Here is a 27,112-nt window from a genome sequence, read left to right on the forward strand (position 1 = left end):
AATTTTGATTTTTACATTTTTTTGGGGAATTTCATATATAAAAATGTGAAAAATATTGTTATTTTTGCAAAATTGAAGATCTTTTTTTGTTTATAGCGCATGATCAAAAAATCGCACAGGTGATCGAATACCACCAAAAGAAAGCTCTGTTTGTGGGAAAAAAAGGACGCCAAATTCATTTAGGTACAGCGTCGCACGACCGCGCAATTGTCCTTTAAAATCACGCAGTGCCGAATTGCAAAATAGGCCCTGGTCAGGAAGGGGGTAAAATCTTCGGGGCTTAAGTGGTTACAGGGGAATTAAAGTTTTCAAATACCTGAGCTCCAACGATGTGACATCAGCAAGCCTGCTCTTCGCAACCGACATCTTACCAGCTTCTTCTGGGTGTGGGGTCTTTATTGGTTGGTGTGGGATGACATAACTCTCATACATGGGCTCAGGAGTTAATTCCTCCAGACACCTGACAGATGCTGGAATTGAGCCTGAGCTGTACATGAGAATTCAGGGTACGGTGTAAATAGAAGATTGTAAAAAGGAAGGTAGGAAGCCTTATTTCAGAAGATATATAATATATCTCTTCTATAATATACCTTCCTGCTATTTTGTTTTAAGGACACATTCCCGCTTTAAATTACTGAGCAGTCTACTTTAAGAGTAGAAAGAAAGATGGAGTCTGTAGAGCTCAATAAATAAATAAAATAACACCTTCGGAATTACCATACGGCATCAATACTGGTTTTTCTTAGCTGTCTGGTGGCGCATGTAGTGCGTGGGAATGTCGTGTACTGGCTGACCTCCAGTAACAGAACCTGTTCATGAAGAGTGATACAATTTCCTCTGTTCAGCGAGGTGTGTAATACACAGAAGATTATATTGACTGATATCGAACAAGCTCTGGGTGAATGAGAGACACCTTTCCCGCTTGCCCGGGAGATCAATATAATCTTAATCATGAGCCGACTCGCACAATCTCCTCTTTCAGCTGGATGCGGCCCAGTCACCCATGGGCTGTCTCTAGCAATTGTTAAGACAAGTCTATTATCTAGCAGCCATATATAAAAGTTCATATACTCATCGGACTGGTTACTATGAGAAGTGTATGCACTTTCCTTCCGTATATCGGTGGCTGTATGTCCATTAGCCATACTGATGTATCGGGGAGTTATTACCTACTGCATCCTTTATTTTATGCGGTCCTATTATCTCATCCTTCTCAATCTGTGGATTCCTATACAGATTTATTGGAAGAAGCTACTGCAATTACTCCACATTCATGGGCGTCCGCAGAACTTTTTTCAGGGGGGGGGGGGGGCATCATTTAAGGCCTGTCACTTTTCAACAATGTCATGAAGGGGAAGGGCTTAGTCATTATACTTATTTTGAGCATTTATTTTTAAAGCATTTGTTAACCTAACCTGTGTAATTTGCCCCCCCCCCCCCGTATCACCTAAAATACCTGGCTGATCCTGCCTGGCTATGTCCTCCCCTCTGTAAACTGACCACGGTATACAATGGCTGACCCCGTGGTCAGTTTATGTTCCTCCATCATCCGCAGCTCACCTGTCCTCCTCTGTCCTCTCTCCCCCCTCCCTCCCTGCCTTTCTGCTCCTGTGTCAGTGTGCGCCCCCTCCCCTCCTGCTGCTGTAGTTTTATTTAAAATTTCATATCCTGTCTACAGTCTGTTTAATAATCCTGTGTGCCCCTGCGTATTTGTTTTATAAAAATAAGCCATTCTTTACAAGTTTTTTAGAGTGCCAATCGCTGCTCACGTGACCCACGGCCGTCTCTACCCTCCTCCTCCCCTCCCGACTGACTACAACGAGGAATCCTCAGCCCCACTCACTGCAGGCAGCTGTTGGACGGGGAGAGGAGATAGCTGACGGGTCACAGGAGCGGCGCTCAGCATTCTGAAAACTGGTAAAGAACGCCTTATTTTTTAAAAACACATACACAGATACAGGGTCACACACGATTATTAAACAGACCAGACAGGATGATATAAAGTGGCTTAACAACCAATTTAAAGGGGAAGTTGAGATTCCAGGGGGGGGGGGGGCATTTGCCCCGCCTTGCCCTTGCTTGCGGACACCCATGTCCACATCCATGGAGCCCTAGAGTTCCTCCAGAGGTTGCTCAGGGTTCCTGGAGCTGTGGTTAATTGACCACACATCCAATGGTGCTAGCATAGTTACCTTGGAGAGCCAATAATCTTTTTAGCTGTCTTTAAGGGGGACATTCCAATCGTCTCTTTAAAGAGGAACTTCCCCCCTCTGTCAAAAATAACATTTATAAATGTAAAAAATTGTCCCCCGTATAAAAGTAAAAAAACAAACAACATGTTTACTAGTCAATAGAGTTTATCATTGTGTTGCTTGTAAAGAAAGTTTTCCCTACACTGGTACTCTTCGGCACCACCACCTTGATTTACTTTCTCACGCATGTGCAGTCACGCCACAGAGATCTTTGCCAGGTCTATGGGTCTGTGTCAGACCCTTTGTGCATGTGCAGACACACCACAGACCTCTGCCAGTAAACTGGCAGACAGCCGGCGCATGTGTGAGATCCCACGATCTTTCTCCTGAGAGGAGTGATGTAGAAATCTATGAGGCAATTTGCAGGACCATGCGCATGCGCAGAAATGCAGCAACAGATAGGGGAGGGGAACATTAACCACTTTACCACCGGAGGATTTTGCTGTCTTCCGTCCAGGCCACTTTTTGCGATTCGGCGCTGTGCGACTTCAACTGACAATTGCGCGGTCGTGCGACGCCGTACCCAAACGAAATTTACGTCCTTTTTTTCCCACAAACAGAGCTTTCTTTTGGTGGTATTTGATCACCTGTGCGATTTTTACTTTTTGCGCTATAAACAAAAAAAGAGCGTTTATTTTGAAAAAATAACAATATTTTTAACATTTTTTTATATGAAATTCCCCCCAAAAAAGATGTAAAAACCAATTTTTTTAAAAATTTTTGGCCAATTTGTTTTCTGCTACCTATGTTTGGTAAAAAAAATCACAATAAGCGTATTTTGATTGGTTTGCGCAAAAGTTATTGCGTTTACTAACAAAGGGAAAGATTTCTGTCATTTTTGGGGTTTTTTTTTTTAACGCGTAATGGCGGCGATCTGCGATTTTTTTTGTGGGACTGCGACATTGCGGCGGACAGATCGGACCCTTGACTGACATTTTTGACACTTTTGGGGTTACCAGTGACATTACTGCAGTAATCAGTGCTATACATATGCACTGTTACTGTAAAAATGACACTGGCAGGGAAGGGGTTAATTTTATTTGAGAGGGAGGGGTTAATGTATGCCTGGTGCTTACTGACGTGTAGGGGGGGAGGTGACTGTGTGAGTCATGGACAGATCGGATGTCCAGCTATGCTGAACACTCCGATCTGTCACTCCCTGTCACTACGGAGATCCGCCCGCTGTGTTTACACACAGCGGGCGGATCTCCACACTAGATCCCCGTCGATCGGGGCAGAGCAGCGGCGATCGCCGCTGCTCCTCCCCTGGCCCGACTCCCGCTGTGAATGAAAACAGCGGGAGCGAGCCTCCGGCGGCGCACAAGCGCCGCCCAGAAGGGGGAGTGTCTGACGACGTTAATACTACGTCGTCAGACGATAACGAACCACTTTGCCGCAGTACTATTACCGTACTCGGTCGGCAAGTGGTTAAAGAAACAAAAAAAAAAAGGATCCTCCTGTTTATTTTTCCTTCAAACGGCTGGGAAAGGTCTGGGTCATGTGACAGCTGTATATTGATTAGGAAAAAGGTACTTAGATATATATATATTTTTTTTAATTAAAATAGTTATAGTGCCATCATCCACATGCAGAAATAGAAGTGGCAATGTAAATTTAACGGTATGTGTTTAGTATCACTTTAAATGAGCTGTATCCAGTAAAGCATGGTGACAAAAACACACTACACTTACACTTTAACGTGGCTTTCTTTCTCAAAAACAACGACTCCCTTTGTTTTTTTATCTTGTTGTCACAAGAACAGGAAGTGAGGCAAAAATCTCTCCAATGAGGTCACAGACCAATCAAAACTTGACAAAAGTATTTACAAAGTTATCCATAACTAAAGAAAGACATGTTTGTGTGAAGTTGGGCTTTAAAGTAAAACAGAAGGGTGGATCATAAAGTCAAATGTTAAAGAGGAATTCCAGGTATGGGATTTTTTTTACAGTTATATTGTTCCATTGTAACTACTGTATGTTTATACTGTACCTTGCGGATGCTCATTGAAGATGGAAGTCACTGACGTAGACTCCAGTACTCTAATGATCATAGGTGCCATTCAGAAATTGCTTTGCATCTTCTGAATAAATCCAAAGCATTCTCTGATTGAATGAGGTGGAGTCAATGTCACCACACGCTTCTCCACCTCTTCCAATCAGAGAACGCTTTGCATTCATTCAGAAAATCCAAAGCATTCTCGGAATAGAGCCTGTGCTAAAAGGTCCAAGCTGGACCAATGTAACTTGGAATTTATTTTACCTTTGTATTGATACCACTGGTACAGAATTATGAGAGTTCTTTATTCAAAAAAGTCTACTGCCCCATTAAAAATCTAGCCCTTTTTATTTGATTTTTTTTTCTAAAAACAACTTTATTCACCCAACAAAAATACAATTTTTACAATAAATCTTCAGTTAAATATTTTCTTTCAGAGCAGAAATAGTTTTAGCAGGATCAGCAAGTGTGGGTGTACCCTTAAATAAATGTAACTGTTATAGAAACGGTATCCAAATTAATTAAGTTTACTGAAATATCATCAGGACAGTGGTATTAAAATATCCTTCCGTAATAGCTGCTTAAAGTTTGAGAAGTAAAAATATGAACTGATCAGATTTTTCAGAGTTTCATGGGCTGAAATTATCGATCTGTAACACTGCGTCATTCCTCCAGCGGACGTTTTCTAGAAAACACATTCTCCATGTTTCATAATCAGTACAAGTCTTCAAAAGGCTTGGAGTAATTGAACATTTGATAGTCCATGTAATAAAAGTCATAGGTCCTTTGTCTTTCCAGTGGAGTCAATTGTGCAAAATATTGTTGTGTGATTTTACTAGTGGTCCTTTCCTCATTTGAATGCCGGTCTTTAAATCGGGGGAATGTCAAATTTTGGGGAGCGCCTATAAGGTGGAGGAGAAAATTAGCGTCTTCTTCCATGCTCTCAAATTTCCCAATGAAGTCATAATCTATCAAGCATGGACTGCAAAGTCTGCTCACGTGGTCCCAGTGAATGTCCATCCCAACTGGCCGATGGACATCTAACAGGTATTGAATGAACTCTTTAAATTGTACTCCAGAGCCTGTCCTTAAAGCTTCTCTGGTGGCATTTCGCCTATACTTTGAAATGATGGCTTTGCCAAAGACAGGGTGGTAGTAGTTATTGGCATGCTCAAACTTGTCCCGGAAAGCAGACACCAACCTCTCGAAAGGCTCACGCACGAAGATCATCTTTTTGTAGGTATTGAGTCGGTTGAATATCCCTTTGCGGTCAAAACTGTCCAGTCTCTTAAGGTAGTTTCCATAGTGGACAGTGTTGTGTTGAATATCCTTAGTTGAAGAGGCCAGTCCATTAAGAACCATCAAAACTCGCTTCCAGTTGGAGCAACCAGCTTTTGGAACCTCACAATAGAGAATCTTGTACTTGTCCTCTACAAAGATTCTGGAAACATGGTAAGGGGTGATAATCCTTCGGCTGCCACTCTTATACTTCAAGCAGACGTCTTGCATCAGCTTTTTCCGCTGCCGTTGGACCTCATAGAGCTTTTTCCAGTTGCTGTTCCTGTCGTCCTCTTCCAATCTCATAAGATCCACTGCAGAACTGTTGATGGGCATCAGAATTGGAGTTTCTTTCAATAGAAAATGCTTGCGTTTCTTCAAGAGTTTTCTCTCATTGTATTTTTTATTGTCTCGCCTGAGAAATATTGGCTTCTTCTGCCTCCGGTTAGGGTTGTGTAAACTAGCTGAGTACTGATAAGGGGGATACGTCGGTACATCTTGGTTTATGTTCAGGAGCTGTTTGGCAGCAGCTTCTATTGAAGTTCCATACTGATTGTTAGGCGTGCAGTCCTGTGAATAGAAGAATAGGGAATTATTCAGAATTCCGCAACACAAAGCATACAAGATATATTGAAAAGAACACAGATCGTTGTGTCTGACAAATCTACACACTATCTCAATCGAAGCGTGAAGAGTTTTATTTGCTTATTCATAATACTGTCAAAAAAAAAACCCAATTTTTTTTTTTCTTTCACAGAACCAGACAGTTGAAGATAAAGTCAAATGGATTTGTTCTCTATGAACCACACTATGCTCTATCAGTAAACATACCCTGCAGGAATATTAAGTTAAAAGAAAATCTACAACCTTTTAAAGGTTTCATTTAAAAACATGCGAATATGATCAGTTTAACGTGGGGCGATTTGAATGATTTCTATTATTTTGTGCATTATAGTCAGGATTAAAAAAAACAAAACAATATTCGCTTTTTTTGTCTAGTAAATAAGAAATGCATAACAATATTTTGCATACTTGTTTTCAGCCAAAGTGTTAAGCATTAGTCTCCTTTTTACATTTTATGGGCACTCCGTTTTCTTATTTTAAGTAAAAAGACTTTTGCTTACAGATCTCAATAGTTCAAGCTAACGAGAAAAAATAGTGGGGTGATAAATGCGCTGTCACGTATGTATCCGAGTGGGAGGATTCCTCTAATATGCCGCAGCTCGTTATAAATGAGTAAATAAATAATGACTCTGAGATTCGGATTTAATCCGATTCTATATGCAGCCAACTCTAGTATTAATCACTAAATACCAATACAATAAGGAAGACACAATGAGTCGGCGCACGACAGAAGAAATCTCAGAAAAGACTCTGACCAAATCTACCAATGTCAGAATCGCAGCGAGACGTCTTAAGATATAGGAAGATGCTGAAGAATAAAGGGGGTCTCACTACTTATAATATATAGACAGACCAGATAATTAAATCAGAAGTCAGCAGGTATACGAAACATATATGATCCAACTCTTGCAAACTAATCCGATTCCTTTAAAATCCTTAAAAAATCCCTATATCTGTCTGAGATGTATGAAGGTGGGGAGTAAAAGTTAAAGGATTAGGGAGGAATCGGATTAGTTTGCAAGAGTTGGATCATATATGTTTCGTATACCTGCTGACTTCTGATTTAATTATCTGGTCTGTCTATATATTATAAGTAGTGAGACCCCCTTTTTTCTTCAGCATCTTCCTATATCTTAAGATGTCTCGCTGCGATTCTGACATTGGTAGACTTGGCCAGAGTCTTTTCTGAGATCTCTTCTGTCGTGCGCCGACTCATTGTGTCTTCCTAATAGTTCAAGCTAACATTTACACACACAAGTGAGTATGTCAGACTAGTTACATCATTAACTGCAATTAAAGTAGATCTAAAGCCCTAACTGGATGATAGCTTTCGATCATTTGACCTCTGTGACAGCCAATCACAGCTGTCACATGACCCAAATGTCTACCTCTGCCCCACCTGCATTTAGAACCTCTTAAAGGGCTGGGAGGTGGCTGTGGGGTGGGGAGGGGTTAACCCTATTAAGCTTACATGAGATTTTAGAGATTTGATTTAGATGGCTTTAGAAGACCTGCATTCCAGGCATTCATCCCTGAATGCATAGGGCCCTAAATGTGGGTAACAATCACACTCAGTACAGTGTTCAGCCCTGTCCGGCCGCAGCATGCCATGGACTTTGACTGGATTTTGCAACCGTTCCTCCTGGACGCACTGCAGCTAGACTAGAACTCTAAACTCAATATCAAATACCTTATATAGAGTAGCTCACCAGTCCTTAGACAAGGTGGCTGCATTAGTAATCTTTTTTTCCTTTTCATTTTCACCTGGTGATCCTGCCAATAACACACTTCCTGTCCCAGGGTTCCAACACTTACTTCTTGTACTATATCTATTGAGGAGCAGCACTGGTACCTTAGGACAAGAAGAACATCTACTCATCCACCTTATCCCCATAAAATGGGGGGTGTTCTGTGGTCCAGAGCAGTGGTGTATTTAGGTTTTGTGCTGCCCTAGGCCTGACTAAACTTGTGCACCCCCTAATTTAAATATGAACCACCTCTTCCTGTAAAGGCCACACCCCTTCCTGTTTATGACCCCCCTGTCATCTATAAACCACAGACCACAACCAGTCTATCAGTGCCCATCAGTCCAGCCTCATCAGTTCCAATAAGTTCAGCCTCTTCAGTGCCCATCAGTGCAGCCTCATTACTGCCCATTAGTGCAGCATATCAGTGTGGCCTCATCAGTACAGCCCGATCAGTGGCCATCAGTGCATCATATCAGTGCCCATCAGTGTAGCCATCAGTGAAGCCTATTAGTGCCCATCAGTACCGGCAGGTAGCAGTGTGACTGCTTTATGGGGGTGCCAGACTGATTTGCCCTATAGGAATGGCACTATACTAAAAGTGTAGTGCAAGCCCAGGAGAAGGCTATTTTTTTTCCATGCAGGGTGCAGCTTTTTTGCTGCACCCCTGCAAAGTGCTGCCCTAGGCCTGGGCCTTGTTGGCCTAGGCCAAGATACATCACTGGTCCAAAGGTGAAATGGGCAGAACTGAAAACACTGCTTGGGATTTCAGTGCAGCACAGGAAGTTAGGGGCTCAATGGATTTCTGGCAGAATCAACATTTATTTATTGTTTTTGCACTTTTTAGAAACAGATACTGTATACAATTGAAAATGTTTTGTTATATTTAGCAGACTAAAGAGGGAGCATATGAGAGAAGTTCATTGTTAAGTTTACAGAGAGAGGCAACAACTGCTGCTGCTCGTATGAAATTGCTTAAAAATGCGTGTTTGCAACATCACCGTCCATCCGGAAAAGTTCCTAGGAAATGTAGAGCAGGTGAAATCACACACTCTAGTTCATTGCAAAAGCCAAAAGCATCTTCTAGCGAGATTCTTTCTGTGTTCCCCAGAATCTCACAGGGGGGAGTGTAACATCATCCTCGCCTAGACGCGGCAGGCAGACATTGGGGTTGAGGTAAGTATAAAGCAGTTCTTTCCTATACATGTACTTTTGAATATGTTAAAGCGGAACCAAAGTCGTCATAGAATCATAAAAATACCGTGAACTATTGGCCGTCATCCAATTTTAAAATTAATAAACCATACATATAGAAAAGTAGGACTTTAAAGACCATAGAGGAGGGATGATCACACTTTTATACTTTTTTATATATGTATTATATCCATATACTTAAAAAGACAAAACATGTATGTCAAATTATGTTTTGTACAACAGTCTATTTAAATATATGGATGTAAAAAATGTATATATTTTTTATAGATGTGTGATCATTCCTCCTCTGTGGCCTTTAAAGTCCTACTTTTCTATATGTATGGTTGTTTAAAGTCTCCATACGTACCTGTCCAACGGTCCTGCACCTTATTCTGAGAGCCGGTCTTCAGGCCTCTTCATTGAAGGAGACCATCATCCCCGCACTTGGATGCGCAGCTCAGTTTACAGTGCCGGAGGAGATGGTGAGCAGGCAGGTAGAGGGATTTCATTAATTACATTTTAAAAAACTTGCGCTATATGAAAAAAAGGAAAAAAAAATTGTAGCTGCTGTTCACCCTGGGTTAACACTTATACAAAGATACCAACTGTTACCACAGTGCATACAGTATATACCATAACACATGAAAAAATATCATAAAAGAGGTTAAGAGTCAAATATACAGTGAACTGCAAGTTAGTACTTTAAAAAATGTTCCAATATCAGAAAAAGTGTTCCAAACTCAAGAACAGTTCATTTCATTGTAGCACCCTCCTAGGTAGGTGCTAGTGAGAAAGTATAGTTTTGAGCTCTGTCTGCTTACCAGAGGGGCTGCAGGTAAATCTAGATTGTTCTCTGCCTACCAGAAAGCAGGATCTGTTAGTGAGCTCTGCTCATTGTGCTCAGTATGCAGCTCATTCTGTCTAGAGAATGTTTCCCATTGGTCCAATAGGGAGGCATGTTGGACAGTGGTAGGAAACCTGACAACTGGATGCATAGGCTTTTGACACAGTCCTGATGATTGGCAGAGGTAAAGTGCTTTGGTGCATGTAGAGATAATGTATAAAAGCCAAGAGTACATGTGCTCGGGGTCTTTGGCTGGAAAGCGGAGTCTCGGAGGGAGGGGGGCGGCTTCCTCCTCCTCTGTGGAGGTGCCATGTGGCCTCAGGTAGTCGTCCTGAGGGCCTGGAGAGTAGCAGTGAGGAACTGAACCCGGGGGTTCAGAGGAGCTGATTGAGAGGGGAGACACTGGAGGATCTGTCTCTGCAGTACAGTGAGTACAGAATCTTGTGTCAAGGGGTCTGACCTGAGGGGGGGGAACCCATGCTCCTAGGATAGTCAGCGGATGGTGTCGGTTGAAAGGGGATGCTAGTGAGAGTATCCTGAAGATAAGTTATCATGCACTAAATCATCTTCCTAGGAAGTAAAGAGCAAGAGACTCAACCCTTTCTACACCTGTGGCAGTGTGGATTAAGCAGCCTAGCTGTTTCCAATCAACCTAGAAAGTCCTCAACTAATGTGAAAAGTTCACACTGGAGTATCCCACTAATCCCTTCTCCTATCCTAGTTCCAAATAAACATTTAAAAAAACCCAACAGCCCTAGACTGTTTATTTGTGTGACGAGCCATCAGGAACAAGGAAGGGATCCACAAACTATATCTCAAGGTAACCATGTGCTGGTAATCAGGGAAGCCCGTCAAGTCATTATTCAGCAGGTCCTGAGGGGACAGTGCTACATCATAATCCACATTCTTCCTATAGAGTGCTCTGTGCTCAATAATTCATAAATAAAGTGCTATTGTGCTCCAGAAAAACATGCCATGAAGTGTGGCCCACACCCGTCCTGTGCCCCTATTCAGCAGAGAAAATTGACTCTCAGCCTTTCGGCCTGGGGGTCAAACACCCTTATGTCTGGTGAGGGGGTATCCTCAAACTTCTCTCTCCTTCTTCTTTGCCTCCCACAGGGTGGTCATGTGTGCAGCTACCGCTATATCTATTGCTTATTACCCACCAGGTTCAATAGAGGGAAAGAGACTTTCTTAGTGTAGTATTCCGATTTTATTGTTTACAAAGGTTAAAAATGCACTTACAAGACATATGACAAAAGATCGCTTTGCAGAGTAACAATACCGACCTCTTTGGGGTTCGCCGTGGCTCGGCGTGCGTTCAACGGATGGCAGAAGTGACGTGGTAGGGAACTGGAAATTCTGTTGATGCGTTTTGCCCCTCCTACAGGGCGACACCAACCTGGAACACTTTTTCTGATATTGGAACATTTTTTAAAGGGCTTACTTGCAGTTCACTGTATGATATTTGATTCTTAACCTTTTTTTTTTTTCACTTTTATGATATATATTTTTTCATGTGGTATGGGATATACTGTATGCGCTGTGGTAACAGTTGGTATTTTTGTATAAGACCATAAGACCCTAGTCACACTTGTGCATGACAAGTCCTACCCCATGATTTCCAATGAGTACCATTCATATCTGTGCGACTTCAGGTCACAGCGTCTTTAAAGTAGTTCCTGCACTACTTTGGTCTGACTTTGATGCAATCTGAGGTCCATAGACCTCAAGATTACACAGACATTGCTTCAAGTCACGTGGCTTTCAGGTTGCACAAGTGTAAAAGGGGCCGAAGGGGGATTTTATTGCAGAAGAGACAGTGCATGTCTCTTCTGCAATAAAAGCCTGCCTACTCGCAGTTTTGTACAGCGGGACTTTGGTTCCAAGCTAATGAACAGAGGGCCCCGGCAGTGTAAGCGAAAGCACATTGTACTGCAAGGTCCACTATAAAAATAACTTACTGCAGAATCAAATACCGTATATACCCGAGTATAAGCCGAGTTTTTCAGCACATTTTTTTGTGCTGAAAACGTCCCCCTCGGCTTATACTCGAGTCAAGAAAAAAAAAAAGTCCCTGGCCGCTCCGACGTGCTTAAGCTTTAAAAATGGCGCCGCCCGGCGCATACATGTCACCGCGCACCGGGAGAGGCCGGGAATAGCCGAAAGTATACGAGCGGTGGCGGCGCGTGCGAAATGACGTGTCGGCGCCAGGCGGCGCCATTTTTAAAATGAAGGCGCCTCTGGAACAGGTAAGTGAAACAGCTGCACTACCTGCCATTATGCAGGGCTGCAGGCATACTACAAGGGATGCAGTGCTGCGGGCATGGTCCACCTGTATGCCCACAACCCCGGATCCTCTTGTACCATGCCAGTACCCTGCATTCTCCTGTACCATGCCAGTACCCTGCATTCTCCTGTACCATGCCAGTACCCTGCATTCTCCTGCACCATGCCAGTACCCTGCATTCTCCTGTACCATGCCAGTACCCTGCATTCTCCTGCACCATGCCAGTACCCTGCATTCTCCTGTACCATGCCAGTACCCTGCATTCTCCTGCACCATGCCAGTCACCCTGCATTCTCCTGTACCATGCCAGTACCCTGCATTCTCCTGCACCATGCCAGTCACCCTGCATTCTCCTGTACCATGCCAGTACCCTGCATTCTCCTGTACCATGCCCGCCGCCCTGCATTGTCACCCTAGGCTTACACTCGAGTCAATGATTTTTCCCATCTTTTTGTGGTAAAAGTAGGGGCCTCGGCTTATACTCGGGTCGGCTTATACTCGAGTATATACGGTACATGTTCGTTATTGTGTTTAAGTGGTGATACATGGGTTATGGCTGCAGCTGTATACCATAACTCCATTATTTTTGTTTTTCAGCCAGAGATGCTCTTTCATGTAAAAGCAATCTCAGAGGCTGATCAGCCTCTCTGACTCTCCGTTGCCGCTGGGTTATCATAAAGCTGGCCAGGGACCAAAAGGTCCCTGGCCATCTCTATAGTCTAGAAGGCCAGAAGTCAGGTCATTACGTCACTTCCGGGTAGGGCAGATGTAAACCTTTTTTTTTTTTTTTGAAAGCATGAGAACACATTTTCTCTTGATCTCATGCTTTCCAGGCTAGAGGAGAGATCTGGGGTAGGAATAAAAGTGATAAAAAAAATACATTTTTAAAAAATAAAATAAACAGTAGCAAAAGCACATGTAAGTCGTGCATGCATATGCAAACTGTGTGCACACCACACATGTGAGGTATCACTGCAAATGTTATAGTGAGAGCAATAATTCAAGTGCCAGACCTTCTCAGTAAACTGGTAACCTGTAAAAATTTTAGTAAGGGTCGCCGATGTCGTCGTTTGTCATCATTCCATGAGCGCGTGCAATTTTAAAGCATCACATGTTAAGTTTCTATTTACTCAGCGTAACATCTTTTATACCTTACCAAGACTTGGGTTATATATTGTCTTTTTTTTTGCATTAAGATTTATTAAAGTGTATTTTTTCCAAAATACCGTAATTGCGTTTGAAAAACCACTGATAAAATGACATAAAACATTACAACAACCACCATTTTATTCTAGGGGCCTCTGCTTAAAAAAAAAAAAAATATGTATATAATATTTGGGGGTTCTAAGTAATTTCCTAGCTAAAAAAAAATGCAGATTTTTTTTTTTTCAGAAAAGTTCTGGTCCTCAAGTGGTTAAGGAAAAGCTCTCTCTGTCTTTCCGGCAGCCAGTTCCACTGAACAGTGATATTAATTACAAATTTTTGTCGCTTTACTGCCGCTACTTAGAACGCTAACACCATCAGAGCAGGACCGGGGTGATTATTAAATGCCCAACTGCAAAGCTCTGAATAGCAGCAAAACATTTCTTTCGGCAGCCTTGTTAAATTAAGACACAACTTTTCTCTGTGACCTCGGCTGTCACCCTAACCAGGAGAGGCTTTTAACGCGCTGCATTTAGCCGGATGTCTGCGGCACCTCTCAGACTGCTTTCTAAGTGTCATCACTGAAAAGGATTCACTGACCTGAACAAGTAAAGGACAGTTTTCAACAACACCGGAGCTTTAACCCGTTTACATTCTAATGTAGAGAAACAGCAAAGGTTTTACACAGCGGCTGGCGCTCTGTTCTTTCTTAAAGTGCCATTATATTGAAAAATATTGTATTCTGGTAACTGTATGAAGTTAATTCGGAACTAAACTTGCTGACAGACTTTTTTTTACTGAAGTGTAAGTTTCTTCTGTTTTAGATGTTTCTGTGCCACATACCAACGCGTATATCCTGGGCTCATTTGTGCCCTCCAGGAGTCTGGGACATCCATCAGTGGTGCCAACTGCCAAGATGGTGAGCGGTCCTTCTCTTCGATCTCCCATAGAAACCATGTACCCGGACGCTCTCAGCTCTGAGTACTTCAGGGTTCAGGGATGTCAGATCCCAGCTGGTGCTGTACTTGATCTAACACAGGACATGGATGGGTGGGGGCAGTGGCAAAACTACAAAGGTCCCACTTGTGACTGGGCCTTGGCATTTCGTCACTGTGAGGGGCCCCAGCATGGTTTTTGGCTGCAGGGCTCTGAGCTGATGGTGTCTCTTTTATGCAGCCCAGAGCCAGTACTGACAGCTCCCCCTCTCCTCCCTCATACAGACAGGAGAGGAGAGAGAGAGAGCTTATCTGCTCCTCCCCTTCCCTCCCCTCTCCTCCTGTATCTGTCACACCCACTCTCCAATCCCTGGCAGTGCTGTACCTCGAAAAAGGGGATGTATGGGCATGAGGTTTGAAGCCTAGCAGTTAGCAGATGTGCAGCATGGCAGAGATGAAAGGTACAGATTGCCCATGCCCCATCCTGGGGGAGTGAGCTAACTCTCCATCCACTGTCTGTGAGTGAAATGTCCCCCCCCCCCTTCTTTCTCCAGTGAGTACACTAATGTAAGGGGGATTCGGATGTAAAGGGTGCTCTGTGGACTCGGATGTAAGGGGGACTTTGGTGAGCAGAGACCCCCTTACATCAGAGTTCCCATTTACACTGGAGTCCACAGAGATCCCCCCTTAGAGTGTAAGTGGAATCTGTGTAGACTTAGACTTAAGGGGGAACTCTGTGAACTCTGATATAAGGGGGGCTTTGCAGACTCTAATGGAGGGGGGGGGCTCTGAGGACTCTGATGCATGGGGGGGGTCTGTGGACTCTGATGCAAGAGGGGCTTTGGGAACCCTGATTAAAAGGTAATGCTGGGAACTAAAGTGTAAGTGGGGGTTCTGGTTACCAGAGACCCGCTTTTATTAGTTTCCCCTCACATCAGATTTCCCTTTGTACATCATAGTAGAAATTGTATTTAATCACAAAATATATGTATAGTGTATGCTAAAAAATAAAAAAATTGCTGTGCACCGCTAAAGTGTTTAGGTTGGCTTGAAGAAAAGGTGCCAACCCTACCCAGGATGGTAGGAAGGGGCCCGCTGCAAAACATGTGAAAGAATCCTGCTGCAGGACCGTAATATAGGGCCTTGTGATGGGAGTAAAGGGCCCCGGGATCAGTGGGGAGGGCCCCGGAGGAAAGAGGGGGACAGAGGGGCCCTTCATGGTTTCTTGCACAGGGGCCCTGAAGCTTCTAGTTACGCCTCTGGATGGAGGAGTTTGCTATGAATGTTAAAAATGAATTCAATTGCGTTTTAAGTTCCTGGTGCTCAGGTACAGTTGAGTTCCACTTTAAACTGATGAGCAGTAAAGGCTTTTTGTTACCTATGGAAAATTGTGCGCATTGTAGTTAGTCAGCTAATCTTAATATATTTGGTATCTATTTTTTTTTTTTATTAAGGCAGCCCATAGATTATGCAATTTACTTTCCTTCCACCACCAGTGGAAGGAAAGAAAATTGCCCAATTCCCTCAACACAGTCAGTGTTGATGGGGGAATCCCTCCCACGGCGCTATTAACCACTTCTGGACCGAGCCCATTTCTGACACATGTTGTTTACAAGTTAAAATCTGTATTTTTAGCTAGAAAATTACTTAGAACGCCTAAAACATTATATATTTTTTTAGCAAAGACTCTGGAGAATAAAATGGTGGTAGTTGCAAAAATTTTTGTCACACGGTATTTGCGCAGCAATCTTTCAAATGCAATTTTTTGGGGAAAAAATATATTTCACTGCATTTAAAAAAACTAAACAGTAAAGTTAGCCCATTTTTTTTTTGTTTATTTTGAAAGAAAATGTCACGCCAAGTAAACAGATACATGTTACGGTTTAAAATTGCGCACACCAGCGGAATGGCGACAAACTACGGTACATAAAAATCTCCATAGGCAACGCTTTAAAATTTTTTAATGGCTACCAGTTTAGAGTTACAGAGTAGCTCTTTTCTTTAGAATCATTGTTCTCGATCTGGCGATCAGGGTGATACCTCACATGTGTGGTTTGAACAGCACTTTTATTTGCGAGCGCGGCTTACGTACGCGTTTTCTTTCGAGCATGAGCTCATGAAGACAGGGGCGCTTTAACATTTTTTGTTTTTTTCCTATTAATTTCATTTCATTTTTTTTAATTTTAGCACTTTTAGCGTTCGCAATTTTAGCATCCCTTGTGATAGTAATAGGCAGTGACAGGTACTCTTTATGGAGGGATCGGGGGTCTAAAAGACCCCAAACCTCTCCACTGCACTTCAAAGTATTCAAAATGCCGAAATCTGCATTTTTGAAAACTGACAGTTTTTTAAATACGGCGCCTTTAGCTGCAGAGTAACCCGGACGTGACATCATCACTCTGCTTCTGGGTTACTACATCGGAAACCTGATCAAAGCCGAACTCCAGCCAGCCGGCGGACGTGCCGGTTGGTTGCTCGGGTCTCCCGGTGGGACGGGAGACCTGGGCAGAGCTGCAGAAGGCGGGGGGAGGGGGGGCATCCCATCCCGCTCGGGAAAAAAGCCAAGCCGCATCGGCCATTATCACCTAAAAACTGACCAACGGCTCTAAAAAACGGTACCAGGATGATGCCTCTAGCTGAAGGCATCACCCCGGTACAACCACTTCTTCCAGCTGACGTAGGGCTACATTGAGTCGCGGGAAGTGGTTAAGTTCTACCATGTTTTTATTCTGTAGGTCCTCAGTTTTCCGATTTTTTTGTTCTTCTTTGTGTGTGCTTTCACCAACATCTGCAAAGACCTCTTTTTAGATGGTTCCACTTTTTAATGCTGTACCCAGTGCTGTATCTTGGCCTAGGCCAACAAGGCCCAGGCCTAGAGCAGCACTTTGCAGGGGGGCAGCAAAAAAGCTGCACCACACACTAGAAAAAAAAAGCCTCCTCCCGGCTCCCCCACTAAAAAGGGTCCCTGCCGGCTTGCGCTACACTTTTAGTATAGTGCCAGTCTTATAGGGTGAATTGGGCTGGAGGGCAGGGTCCAGGAGGAAAATAAGCCTGGCTCCCCCATAAAGCAGTCACACTGCTACCTCCTGGTATGATATGGTATAATATGATGGTATGATGATGGGCACTGCTAAGGCTGACCTTATGGTAACTGATGAGGCTACACTGATGGGCACTGATAGACTATGGTTGTGGTCTGTGGTTTACAGATGACAGGGCGGGTCATAAACAGGAAGAGGTGTGGCCCTTACAGGAAGGGGTGGGTCATATTTAAATTAGGGGGTGCACAAGTTTAGTCAGGCCTAGGGCAGCACAAAACCTAAATACACCACTGACTGTACCCCATAGATCCTCATGTTGGCTTTGCAGTGGTTGTGCACAGTTCAGACTGCCCAATGTCAACTGAATAGAGGAAGGTAGAAACATTGTGCAATAAACCGCTTTTATTTTCTAACCTGTACTAGAACTATGACAGCCGGAGTCTGATTGTTGTGCAGACAAACTGGATGGAATTTTAAAAGTGGTATTAAACCTAAAAGCAACACAAAGAAATTGGCCCGCGGGACTTTATATGAGGTACGTGCTCAGTGGCTGGAAATGAATATCATGCACAATATATGAATAAAAATTGATTTTATTACATAATGTATAAAAACGACAACATATGCTCAATGGCACATATAATAGCTCAATGGCTTGAAGTACATATAACATGTAACATGAATAATGCAATAGGATGTATTAACATTTTAGGTTGACAACTTGGTGTAGCCTCTTGAATTAATGACAGAAATGATGTAATAGGATGACATCGCAGTAGAGTATATATTATTGTGATCTGACGCGTTTCGGGAGCAATCTCCCTTCTTCAGAGATCAATATATTCAAAATGTCACTACAAAGAAACAATGTTGTTACAGGGTGCAATAACACCCTCTGATTGGGACGAGCGGGTCCACCTGTACATCGACGTCATGCCGCACCTCCAGCGCTGTGCATCAGTGCTATCACTGACGTACCCACGCCATTGCGTGCCTTTACATCTGCGGGGCGGGGAGGCCCGCCTCTAGCGTGCCTCTCCATTAAGATCACAGAAGCTTCGGCTCTGCTCGATCTGCCTTCACCCGCTGCATGACGTTAGGGTCCCTCTCTTGTTGCCAGCTGCGGAGGATCCTGTCAGGTTAGTCACTGGGATTGTTCCACCCTTCCCCCCTCACACCCCCACTCCTTTCCCACACTCATTTCCCCCAGACTAACACACATTCATTTTTCACTTTTTCACCCGGCACACCACTCTCTATCATACACGGTTTTTCTCTACTATTTCTTGGTTTCTAGGCGCTCCCCCCCTTCCTTTTCCTCTTCCCTTTCCTCCCCCCTGTTCCTTTCCCCCCCCTTCCTCATTTCCTCCTTTTCCCCCCTCTTTTCCCCTCCTCTATTTATTCCTTCTTTCACTCTCCTCACACCCCCTCCGGTATCCCATATAACCATCACACCAGCCCTTCCCACCTGGTACCAATTATACCAGTATATTACCACTGTGAGCACATATGCCACATTTTCACTGTTTTGTTTTTTAAATATACATACAACAGGTTTGGAAGGCCTTTCCTTACACATACACTTCCCTGCCATGGGCCCCCCTCTGTATTTGCCGGCACTCTGGGACCCTTCAGCTCCCGGGTCAGACATGACGCACCGCTGTCCTATAGGAGTCCACCTTTGCCATTTGAGCCTTTTTGATCGGTGAGTATATAGTACTCCCACAGCTCTTATCATTTTTGTCTAAATCTTTTTCATTTTTAATTTATCCTTATTGCACCCTGTAACAACATTGTTTCTTTGTAGTGACATTTTGAATATATTGATCTCTGAAGAAGGGAGATTGCTCCCGAAACGCGTCAGATCACAATAATATATACTCTACTGCGATGTCATCCTATTACATCATTTCTGTCATTAATTCAAGAGGCTACACCAAGTTGTCAACCTAAAATGTTAATACATCCTATTGCATTATTCATGTTACATGTTATATGTACTTCAAGCCATTGAGCTATTATATGTGCCATTGAGCATATGTTGTCGTTTTTATACATTATGTAATAAAATCAATTTTTATTCATATATTGTGCATGATATTCATTTCCAGCCACTGAGCACGTACCTCATATAAAGTCCCGCGGGCCAATTTCTTTGTGTTGATATATATTTAGGGATGGAGGAGTGCTCTGGAGGAAACCAGACCATTACCCTTTTTGTTTTAAACCTAAAATTTATATTGCAGCTTACAAATAACTTACTGTAGATGTGGTGGCTGCATCAGTTTTCTTTTTAAGGCTTTTTTCCCTTTATTTTCACCTGGTGATCCAGCCAGTAAATCTGCTGTTTATCAACAGAACAAGCTGTTCTGCAGATGTAGCAGTTAGCACCGGTTCACATATGTGCGATGACAGACATCGCATGTGATTCGGAATGCACTGCTCTGCAAATCACATGCAATGCGAATTCAGCCATATGGATTGCATTGCTGAATTTGCATCACATTCGGCACAACTCCCACAGGCCCCTTTTTTGGGTCCGCAGAAGAGTCGGATCTCATGGGTGTTCACACCTATGTGATCCAATTCATGTCCGAACTGACAGTTCACACTGCGATATGCAAACTGATCTGGGGGTGTCGATAACTTTGTATTGACACCCCCAGCGGTTCATATATGGCAGTGTGAACTGCCTGCGAGTTGAATGCGATGCGGGAACCCGCAGTGCATTCTCAGGGTTCCCGCGTCGCATATATGTGAACTGGGACTTAGACAAACATTTAGCATGGATAGGAATGCTTACAATGATCAGCTTTTATTCACGCATTTATCCCTAAAGGAACAAAACTATTCAAGCAACTGCTTACAAAGTGTGAGCTGGAGTTTGGCGTCAGTTGGTTAGTGTATCTAAATCTGCTACTACATCTAACACACTCCCCCCGATTGACAGTGCTCCTATTCAAAGGTGTCTTTGTTATTCCTTTATCCAGAGTGTGGGCACTCTACTACAGAACTGCATAGTTGCCAACATTTGAAAAAAATTTCCAGGGACACTTTGTAGCACAGCTATCAATTACTTACCACACCCACTTCCCTGAAGCTCCGCCCACTCTGCATGATTAGTCTCCGCCTACTTATCAGATTATAGGGTCTACTCAAATTGTGTTAACCCTGTCCAGGCCACGGTCGCCACTTACCTCCCGCTGTGCGGCCTCATCATTTGCGAGCTGTGATGGCCGCACGGCGCCCCTGTTGCCCATGGCGCCCTGTGCGGCCGCACAGCTCGCACACCCCAAAGGCCGGCCCTTCTACTAAATAAAGAGAGAATTATATGAAATTAAAAGGGGAATTTCAAACTTGAGGCCAAAGTAGCAGAGTTGGAATAATTCTCCCATTCAGCTGCACTACTTCTGCGTAACATATACAGGCAGCCCGATTAACGGGCGCTTCCAGGGACAATGTAAATTACCCGGGACAGGCTCCTATTTGCTGGTACTGTCCCAGCAAAAACGGGACAGTTGGCAAGTATGGAACTGGTAGGATCATCAGATGAAAACAGAGGGAATAAAGAAAAGTAATGCAGCCACCACATCTAATGATTGGTAAGCTGCAATATATGACATTGCTGGTTGTATACCGCTTTAAGCAACTCTGTTCCCTTCTGAATCCCCCCGAGAAGCAAAACAGCAGCCTATCCAGCTCAGCCCAGCTGGTGGACCAGCATGTTTGATAATTGTTGCAAGAGGCACAATTGTCCACCCCTTGCCTTGTCTGGCGTACAGTTCAGCTTGGAGAAGAGTGTAGGAATTGACATTTGTTGTGACAAAAAGATGGCAGGGCTCCAGCTGGGCACAGACCAAGCTGATGTCTATGAAATCTGTTATCATGCAAATTAAGCCGTTGTGTTGGCATCTGTGCTCCTACGGCCAGACAATCCAACGCCAGCAAACCTCAAGCTGGCTCTTAAGAACAATAACATGGACTAATCACAGCCAGACAGGACTCGCAACATACAAAACAGAATGGATTGGCTGTAAGAAGAGGCGATGGGTGTGCCTAACCGGGTTCCTGCGAAGAACGGCGCCAGCATCCAATAGAACAGGTCAACTGAGCAGTGTAGACAGGCAATGGTCATCGTACAGGACAATATATCATGGGCTATGTTTGCATTATTCATCGCGCTTCGCACTGCATACTGAGGCACTGATTTTGAACACACATGCTAGACGCCAATTACCTCCCATAGCTCTCTTTGTTTTCCTAGGTAGCCATTATATTTTACAATTCCAGCAAATTTTGCAGTGTTTAACCACTTGTTCACCAGGCCCTTTCTGGAACTTTTTGTTTAAAAGTTTAAATCAGTATTTTTTGCTAGAAAATTACTTAGAAACCCCAAACATATACTGTATCTCACAAAAGTGAGTACACCCCTCACATTTTTGTAAATATTTTATTATATCTTTTCATGTGACAACACTGAAGAAATGACACTTTGCTACAATGTAAAGTAGTGAGTGTACAGCTTGTATAACAGTGTAAATTTACTGTCCCCTCAAAATAACTCAACACACAGCCATTAATGTCTTCCTCATACCTCATGCGCTGCTCTGCATGAGGTAGCCACTTTTATGCCACCCTGCGCCTCCAGTGGTGTGCCCTCCTGATGACTCCAGTGGTGTGCCCTGCTGACGACTCCAGTGTTGTGCCCTCCTGATGACTCCAGTGGTGTGCCCCCCTGATGACTTCAGTGGTGTGCCCTCCTGATGACTCCAGTGGTGTGCCCCCCTGATGACTCCAGTGGTGTGCCCTCCTGATGACTCCAGTGGTGTGCCCTCCTGATGACTCCAGTGGTGTGCCCTCCTGATGACTCCAGTGGTGTGCCCTCCTGACGACTCCAGTGGTGTGCCCTGCTGACGACTCCAGTGTTGTGCCCTCCTGATGACTCCAGTGGTGTGCCCCCCTGATGACTTCAGTGGTGTGCCCTCCTGATGACTCCAGTGGTGTGCCCTCCTGAAGACTCCAGTGGTGTGCCCTCCTGACGACTCCAGTGGTGTGCCCCCCTGATGACTTCAGTGGTGTGCCCTCCTGATGACTCCAGTGGTGTGCCCTCCTGACCCCCCTGTACATTACCCTACTTTTACCTGTACATTGCCCTACCTACTACCTACACAGGAAAGATCTCAGAGCAGATAGCCAGGCTTGAAACTAATCAAGCAAGCCTGCAATACCAACTGTTCTGCTGGGCTCCCGGATCAGATTTGAGGGGTGACCATTTACTCCCCAGACATGAAAAAATTGTGAAAGAAAATGAATGCCGAGTTTCTGGCTAAAGCTAACCTTTAGGATAGGTTAAGTTAGGTTAAGTTAATATTTTAGGTTAAGTTAATATTTTACACAGTGACATTCATTTTATTATCTTTTTCTATGTTTGTCCTTACTTTTTATTGGGGGCTTGCTAGTTAACTTCAGTAGGAGGGATGTCCCCTCACATTGGTGGTCAGTAGGAGGGATGTCCCCTCACATTGGTGGTCAGTAGGAGAGGTGTCCCCTCACATTAGTGGTCAGTAGGAGCAGGGCTGGGACAAGGTCATTTGGTGCCCAGGGCGAAGATGGCAAACTGCGCCCCCCCCCCCCCCCCCCAGTCCCCAATCCCGTCCCTGTCGTGGGTGTAATATTAGAATCAATGTAGTTTCAAAACAAGAAAATACTTAAAACAATACAAATTAAATACAATTGGTTAACCTCCTCCTCTCAGCTAGACCCCCCCCCCCAATCTAAATAATAGTTGACCTGCTCTCAGCCCGACAGAGCCCCCCCCCCTTCCCACCCTAATCTAAATAGCTGACCTCATCTCAGACAGAATAAAAACCCCAAAAAATCCGCGCTTAGGATAAAACTAAGAGACAGACTTGGCTGCAGCCCACTTCAAAAAATAAAGCCCTAAAAAAGGATGTATCAGATATATTTGTAAAAAAGGGGAAGTGATTGGCGCTGCCAGATATAGAAGGTGGAGCAAATAAATAAGATGAGTTCTCTAGTGGTGATGAGTCTCTGTTGTAATATGTAAAATCAACCTATATGGAGCAGGTGGTGGTGGTAAATTTCAAGATAAAGAGATATAAAGATAAAAATAGTAAATGTAAAATCTTATATGTGGCATATATACTACCAATATAAATGTAATGTACCTATGTACATATGCCGCTGTGAAGCAGATGTGACCTAAGTGCAAAAAGTGCTAAGTGCAGCAGGTGTGGTCACCCAAAATAAATCTATAAAGTAAAAAATGTATATATGTGTCCATAGTTGTATATAAATTTAGTGTCAGCCTCAAAAATAGTCTAAAATTATAAAATACATATATTAATGTGCGATATTGTGCAATGCGTAGTAATAAATGGTTTATAAAGTGTACGGATGCACATATGAGTCCAGAATGTCAGTACCACCTATAGAGTGTCAAATTGTGTACGGGGTTATAAAAATATATATGCCCCGCATATAAGTGAGTATAAATAAATATATGCAAATCCAACAATAAATATATGTAAATCCAGCGGTATAAATAAATATATGCAAATACAGCAATATAAAATAAATATAACTAAATATATGTAGATCCGACCATAAATATATGCCAATCTAACAATTGGTGAAACGTGCAATCATAAATTAGTGCAGAAAGTGTCCAAAAACTCTTAGAGTGGTGCAAAGTCCATAAGGAAATATTAAGGTGCTCTTTTTTGCAAAAAATATTTTGGGTGACCACACCTGCTGCACTTAGCACTTTTTGCACTTAGGTCACATCTGCTTCACAGCAGCATAGGTACATTACATTTATATTGGTAGTATATATGCCACATATAAGATTTTACATTTACTCTTTTTATCTTTTTATCCCTTTATCTTGAAATTTACCACCAACACCTGCTCCATATAGGTTGATTTTACATATTACAACAGAGACTCATCACCACTAGACAACTCATCTCACCCCCTCCGCCACCCCCCCCCCCCCACTAATCTAAATTGTTCACCTAATCACCTCCTCCTCTCAGCGAGACAGACCCCCCCCCCCCCTCAGTCAGAACCCCCCCCTTCCCCCACTAATCTAAAGAGTTTACCTGCTCTGAGCCAGAGAGACCCCCCCCCCTCAGCCAAACACCCCCTCCCCCCCACTAATCTAAATTGTTCACCTATTCACCTCCTCCTCTCAGCCAGACAGACCCCCCCAAGCCAGAAATCCCCCCTCCCCACTAATCGAAATAGTTTACCTATTCTCAGCCAGACAGACCCCCCCCCTCAGCAAGAACCCCCCCCCCTTCCCCCACTAATCTAAAGAGTTTACCTGCTCTGAGAGACAGCCCCCCCCCCCCCCACTTACCTGCTCTCAGCCAGACAGACAGACCCCCCTCCCTCCATCTGAATAGTTCACTTCTTCACCAGGGCAGGCAGGCTTCACTCACGCTGCTGCAGACAGGCAGAGACACAGTGCCAGGCTCTGGATGTGCTTTTCTGCTTTCACTTTCACTTTCTCCTCTCTTCCACGGCTCCTCGAGGTAGTGGCTGAAGCAGGAGGAGAGCGCTCTGCTCATTGACGTCACGGCCGGAACAGACTACTGAGCGCCTGTCAGGGGGGGGGGGGGGTGTTTTCTCCGCTCCCCTGACGGAAGAAGAAGTAGAACAGAAGGCTTCAGGCTGTGCTGAGTGCAGGAGGAGCGCACTCGGCACATTGCAGGCAGATAGCAGCTGGCGGCCAGCAATAATTTACACTCACACAGTCAGCAGTGTGTGAAAGAATTTGTCCAGCAGTGGCGCCCCCCCTCTCTCCAATAAATGTTAGCGCCCAGGGCACCCGTCCCTTCTGCCCCGCCCTTGTACCGGCTCTGAGTAGGAGAGATGTCCCCTCACATTGGTGGTCAGTAGGAGAGGTGTCCCCTCACATTGGTGGTCAGTAGGAGAGGTGTCCCCTCACATTGGTGGTCAGTAGGAGAGGTGTCCCCTCACATTGGTGGTCAGTAGGAGAGGTGTCCCCTCACATTGATGGCCAGTAGAAGAGGTGTCTCCTCTATTTGGTGGCCAGTAGGAGAGGTATCCCCTCTCATTGGTGGTTAGTAGGAGAGATGTTTCCTCACATTGGTGGCCAGTAGGAGAGATGTCCCCTCACATTGGTGGTCAGTAGGAGAGATGTTCCCTCATATTAGTGGCCAGTAGGAGAGATGTCCCCTCACATTGGTGGTCAGTAGGAGAGGTGTCCCCTCTCATTGGTGGTCAGTAGGAGAGATGTCCCCTCACATTGGTGGTCAGTAGGAGAGATGCCCCTTTCATTGGTGATCAGTAGGAGAGATGCCCCTTTCATTGGTGATCAATGGGAGAGGTGTCCCCTCTCATCACTGGTCAGAAGGAGAGGTGTCCCCTCACATTGCTGGTGAGTTGGAGAGGTGTCTCCTCACATTGCTGGTGAGTTGGAGAGGTGTCCCCTCATAATGCTGGTCAGTAGGAGAGTTGTCTCCTCACATTGCTGGTCAGTAGGAGAGGTGTCCCTTAATATTGCTGGTCAGTAGGAGAGGTGCCCCCTCACACTGGTGGTCATTAGTAGCGGTTCCCCCTCTCATTGGAGGTCTGTAGTAGAGGTGCCCCCTCTCATTGGTGGTCAGTAGTAGAGGTGCCCCCTCTTATTGGTGGTCTTTAGTAGAGGTGTCCCCTCTCATTGGTTGTCTGAAGTAGAGGTGCCCCCTCTCATTGCTGGTCAGTAGTAGAGATGCCTTACATTGGTGGTCAGTGTAGTGCCCCCTGTTGAGTGACATTATTACCAGAACTGTGCAGGCTCTTTCAGATAGGAAATCAATTCACCACTACTCATGGCTTAGGGAAATCCTATCTTTATTAATGGGTAAAGTGGTAGTTTACTCCGCTTTTTAATTTTTACCTACAGGTAAGCCTATAATAAGGCCTATAATAAGGCTTACCTGTGGGTAAAATTAATATCTCCTAAACCTGCACAGTTTAGGAGATATTCACTCTGCATGCAGCTGCTGACACCAGCGGCGCATGCGCTCTAAAGGTTCGGCGTATCTTGTTGGACCTTCAGAGCTCCTTGCCGTCTCCTTGCCGGAAAGTGACCTTCCGTGCGCATGTGCAGGAGTGACGTCATCGCGGCTCCAGCCACCCACAGCGCCGGAGCCGCTGAACATAGAAGAGACACCGAGGGAACATGTCAGCTCCCTCAGCAGTGTCCGTACGACCGTACGGGGGCTTTGTTCTAAGGTAAGTATTTTATAATGTAATAGTATGCGATGCATACTATTACATTATGCTATTGTCCTGCAGGGTTTTTTTTTTTTTTTACACACGGGAATGACGGGATACAACCACTTTAAGTGACTCTAAAGCTGGATACACACTATACAACTTTTGTTGTTCAATTTCCATTAGATTTAACTTCAACTATGTAGTGCAAGGGCCTGCCTGATTGCTGCAAATTTAAAGTGTTTAGGTTTGACCTCATATTATATGGTTTTGGTAGATCTAAAGGAAAAAAACGAAAGAAAATAGTAAAGTATGTAGCTCTAAAGTGGCCACACATGTATCAATATGACCATTCAATAGATTATCTGATGCAACTAAAATGGTCAAACCAAATAAGAATTGTAGACTACAGTAATTGGCTTTTGCTTTAATTAAATGCTGACAAGTTAATTTGCTTTGGCACAATGTTATTGATCGTTTCAAAATATTTAAACAAATATCTGTGTTTATGTGTGCACCAGA

The 27,112-nt window shown here is 44.1% G+C and overlaps 1 protein-coding gene across 2 annotated transcripts in view; it reads right to left on the minus strand.

Moving 5' to 3' along the window:
• Positions 1-4,558: 4,558 nt before the first annotated feature.
• Positions 4,559-27,112, minus strand: part of CHST8 (carbohydrate sulfotransferase 8) — a 565,115-nt gene continuing 542,561 nt past the window's right edge. For both annotated transcript variants that reach the window (XM_082270418.1, XM_082270419.1), the window contains exon 4: positions 4,559-6,095. In XM_082270418.1, coding sequence (XP_082126544.1) covers positions 4,962-6,095 — 1,134 coding nt within the window. In that variant the 3' untranslated portion in view covers positions 4,559-4,961. The remainder of the gene's footprint in view (positions 6,096-27,112) is intronic.

Source organism: Pelophylax lessonae (assembly GCF_965119305.1).
Source record: "Pelophylax lessonae genome assembly, chromosome: 10".
Taxonomy (NCBI): Eukaryota; Metazoa; Chordata; class Amphibia; order Anura; family Ranidae; genus Pelophylax; species Pelophylax lessonae.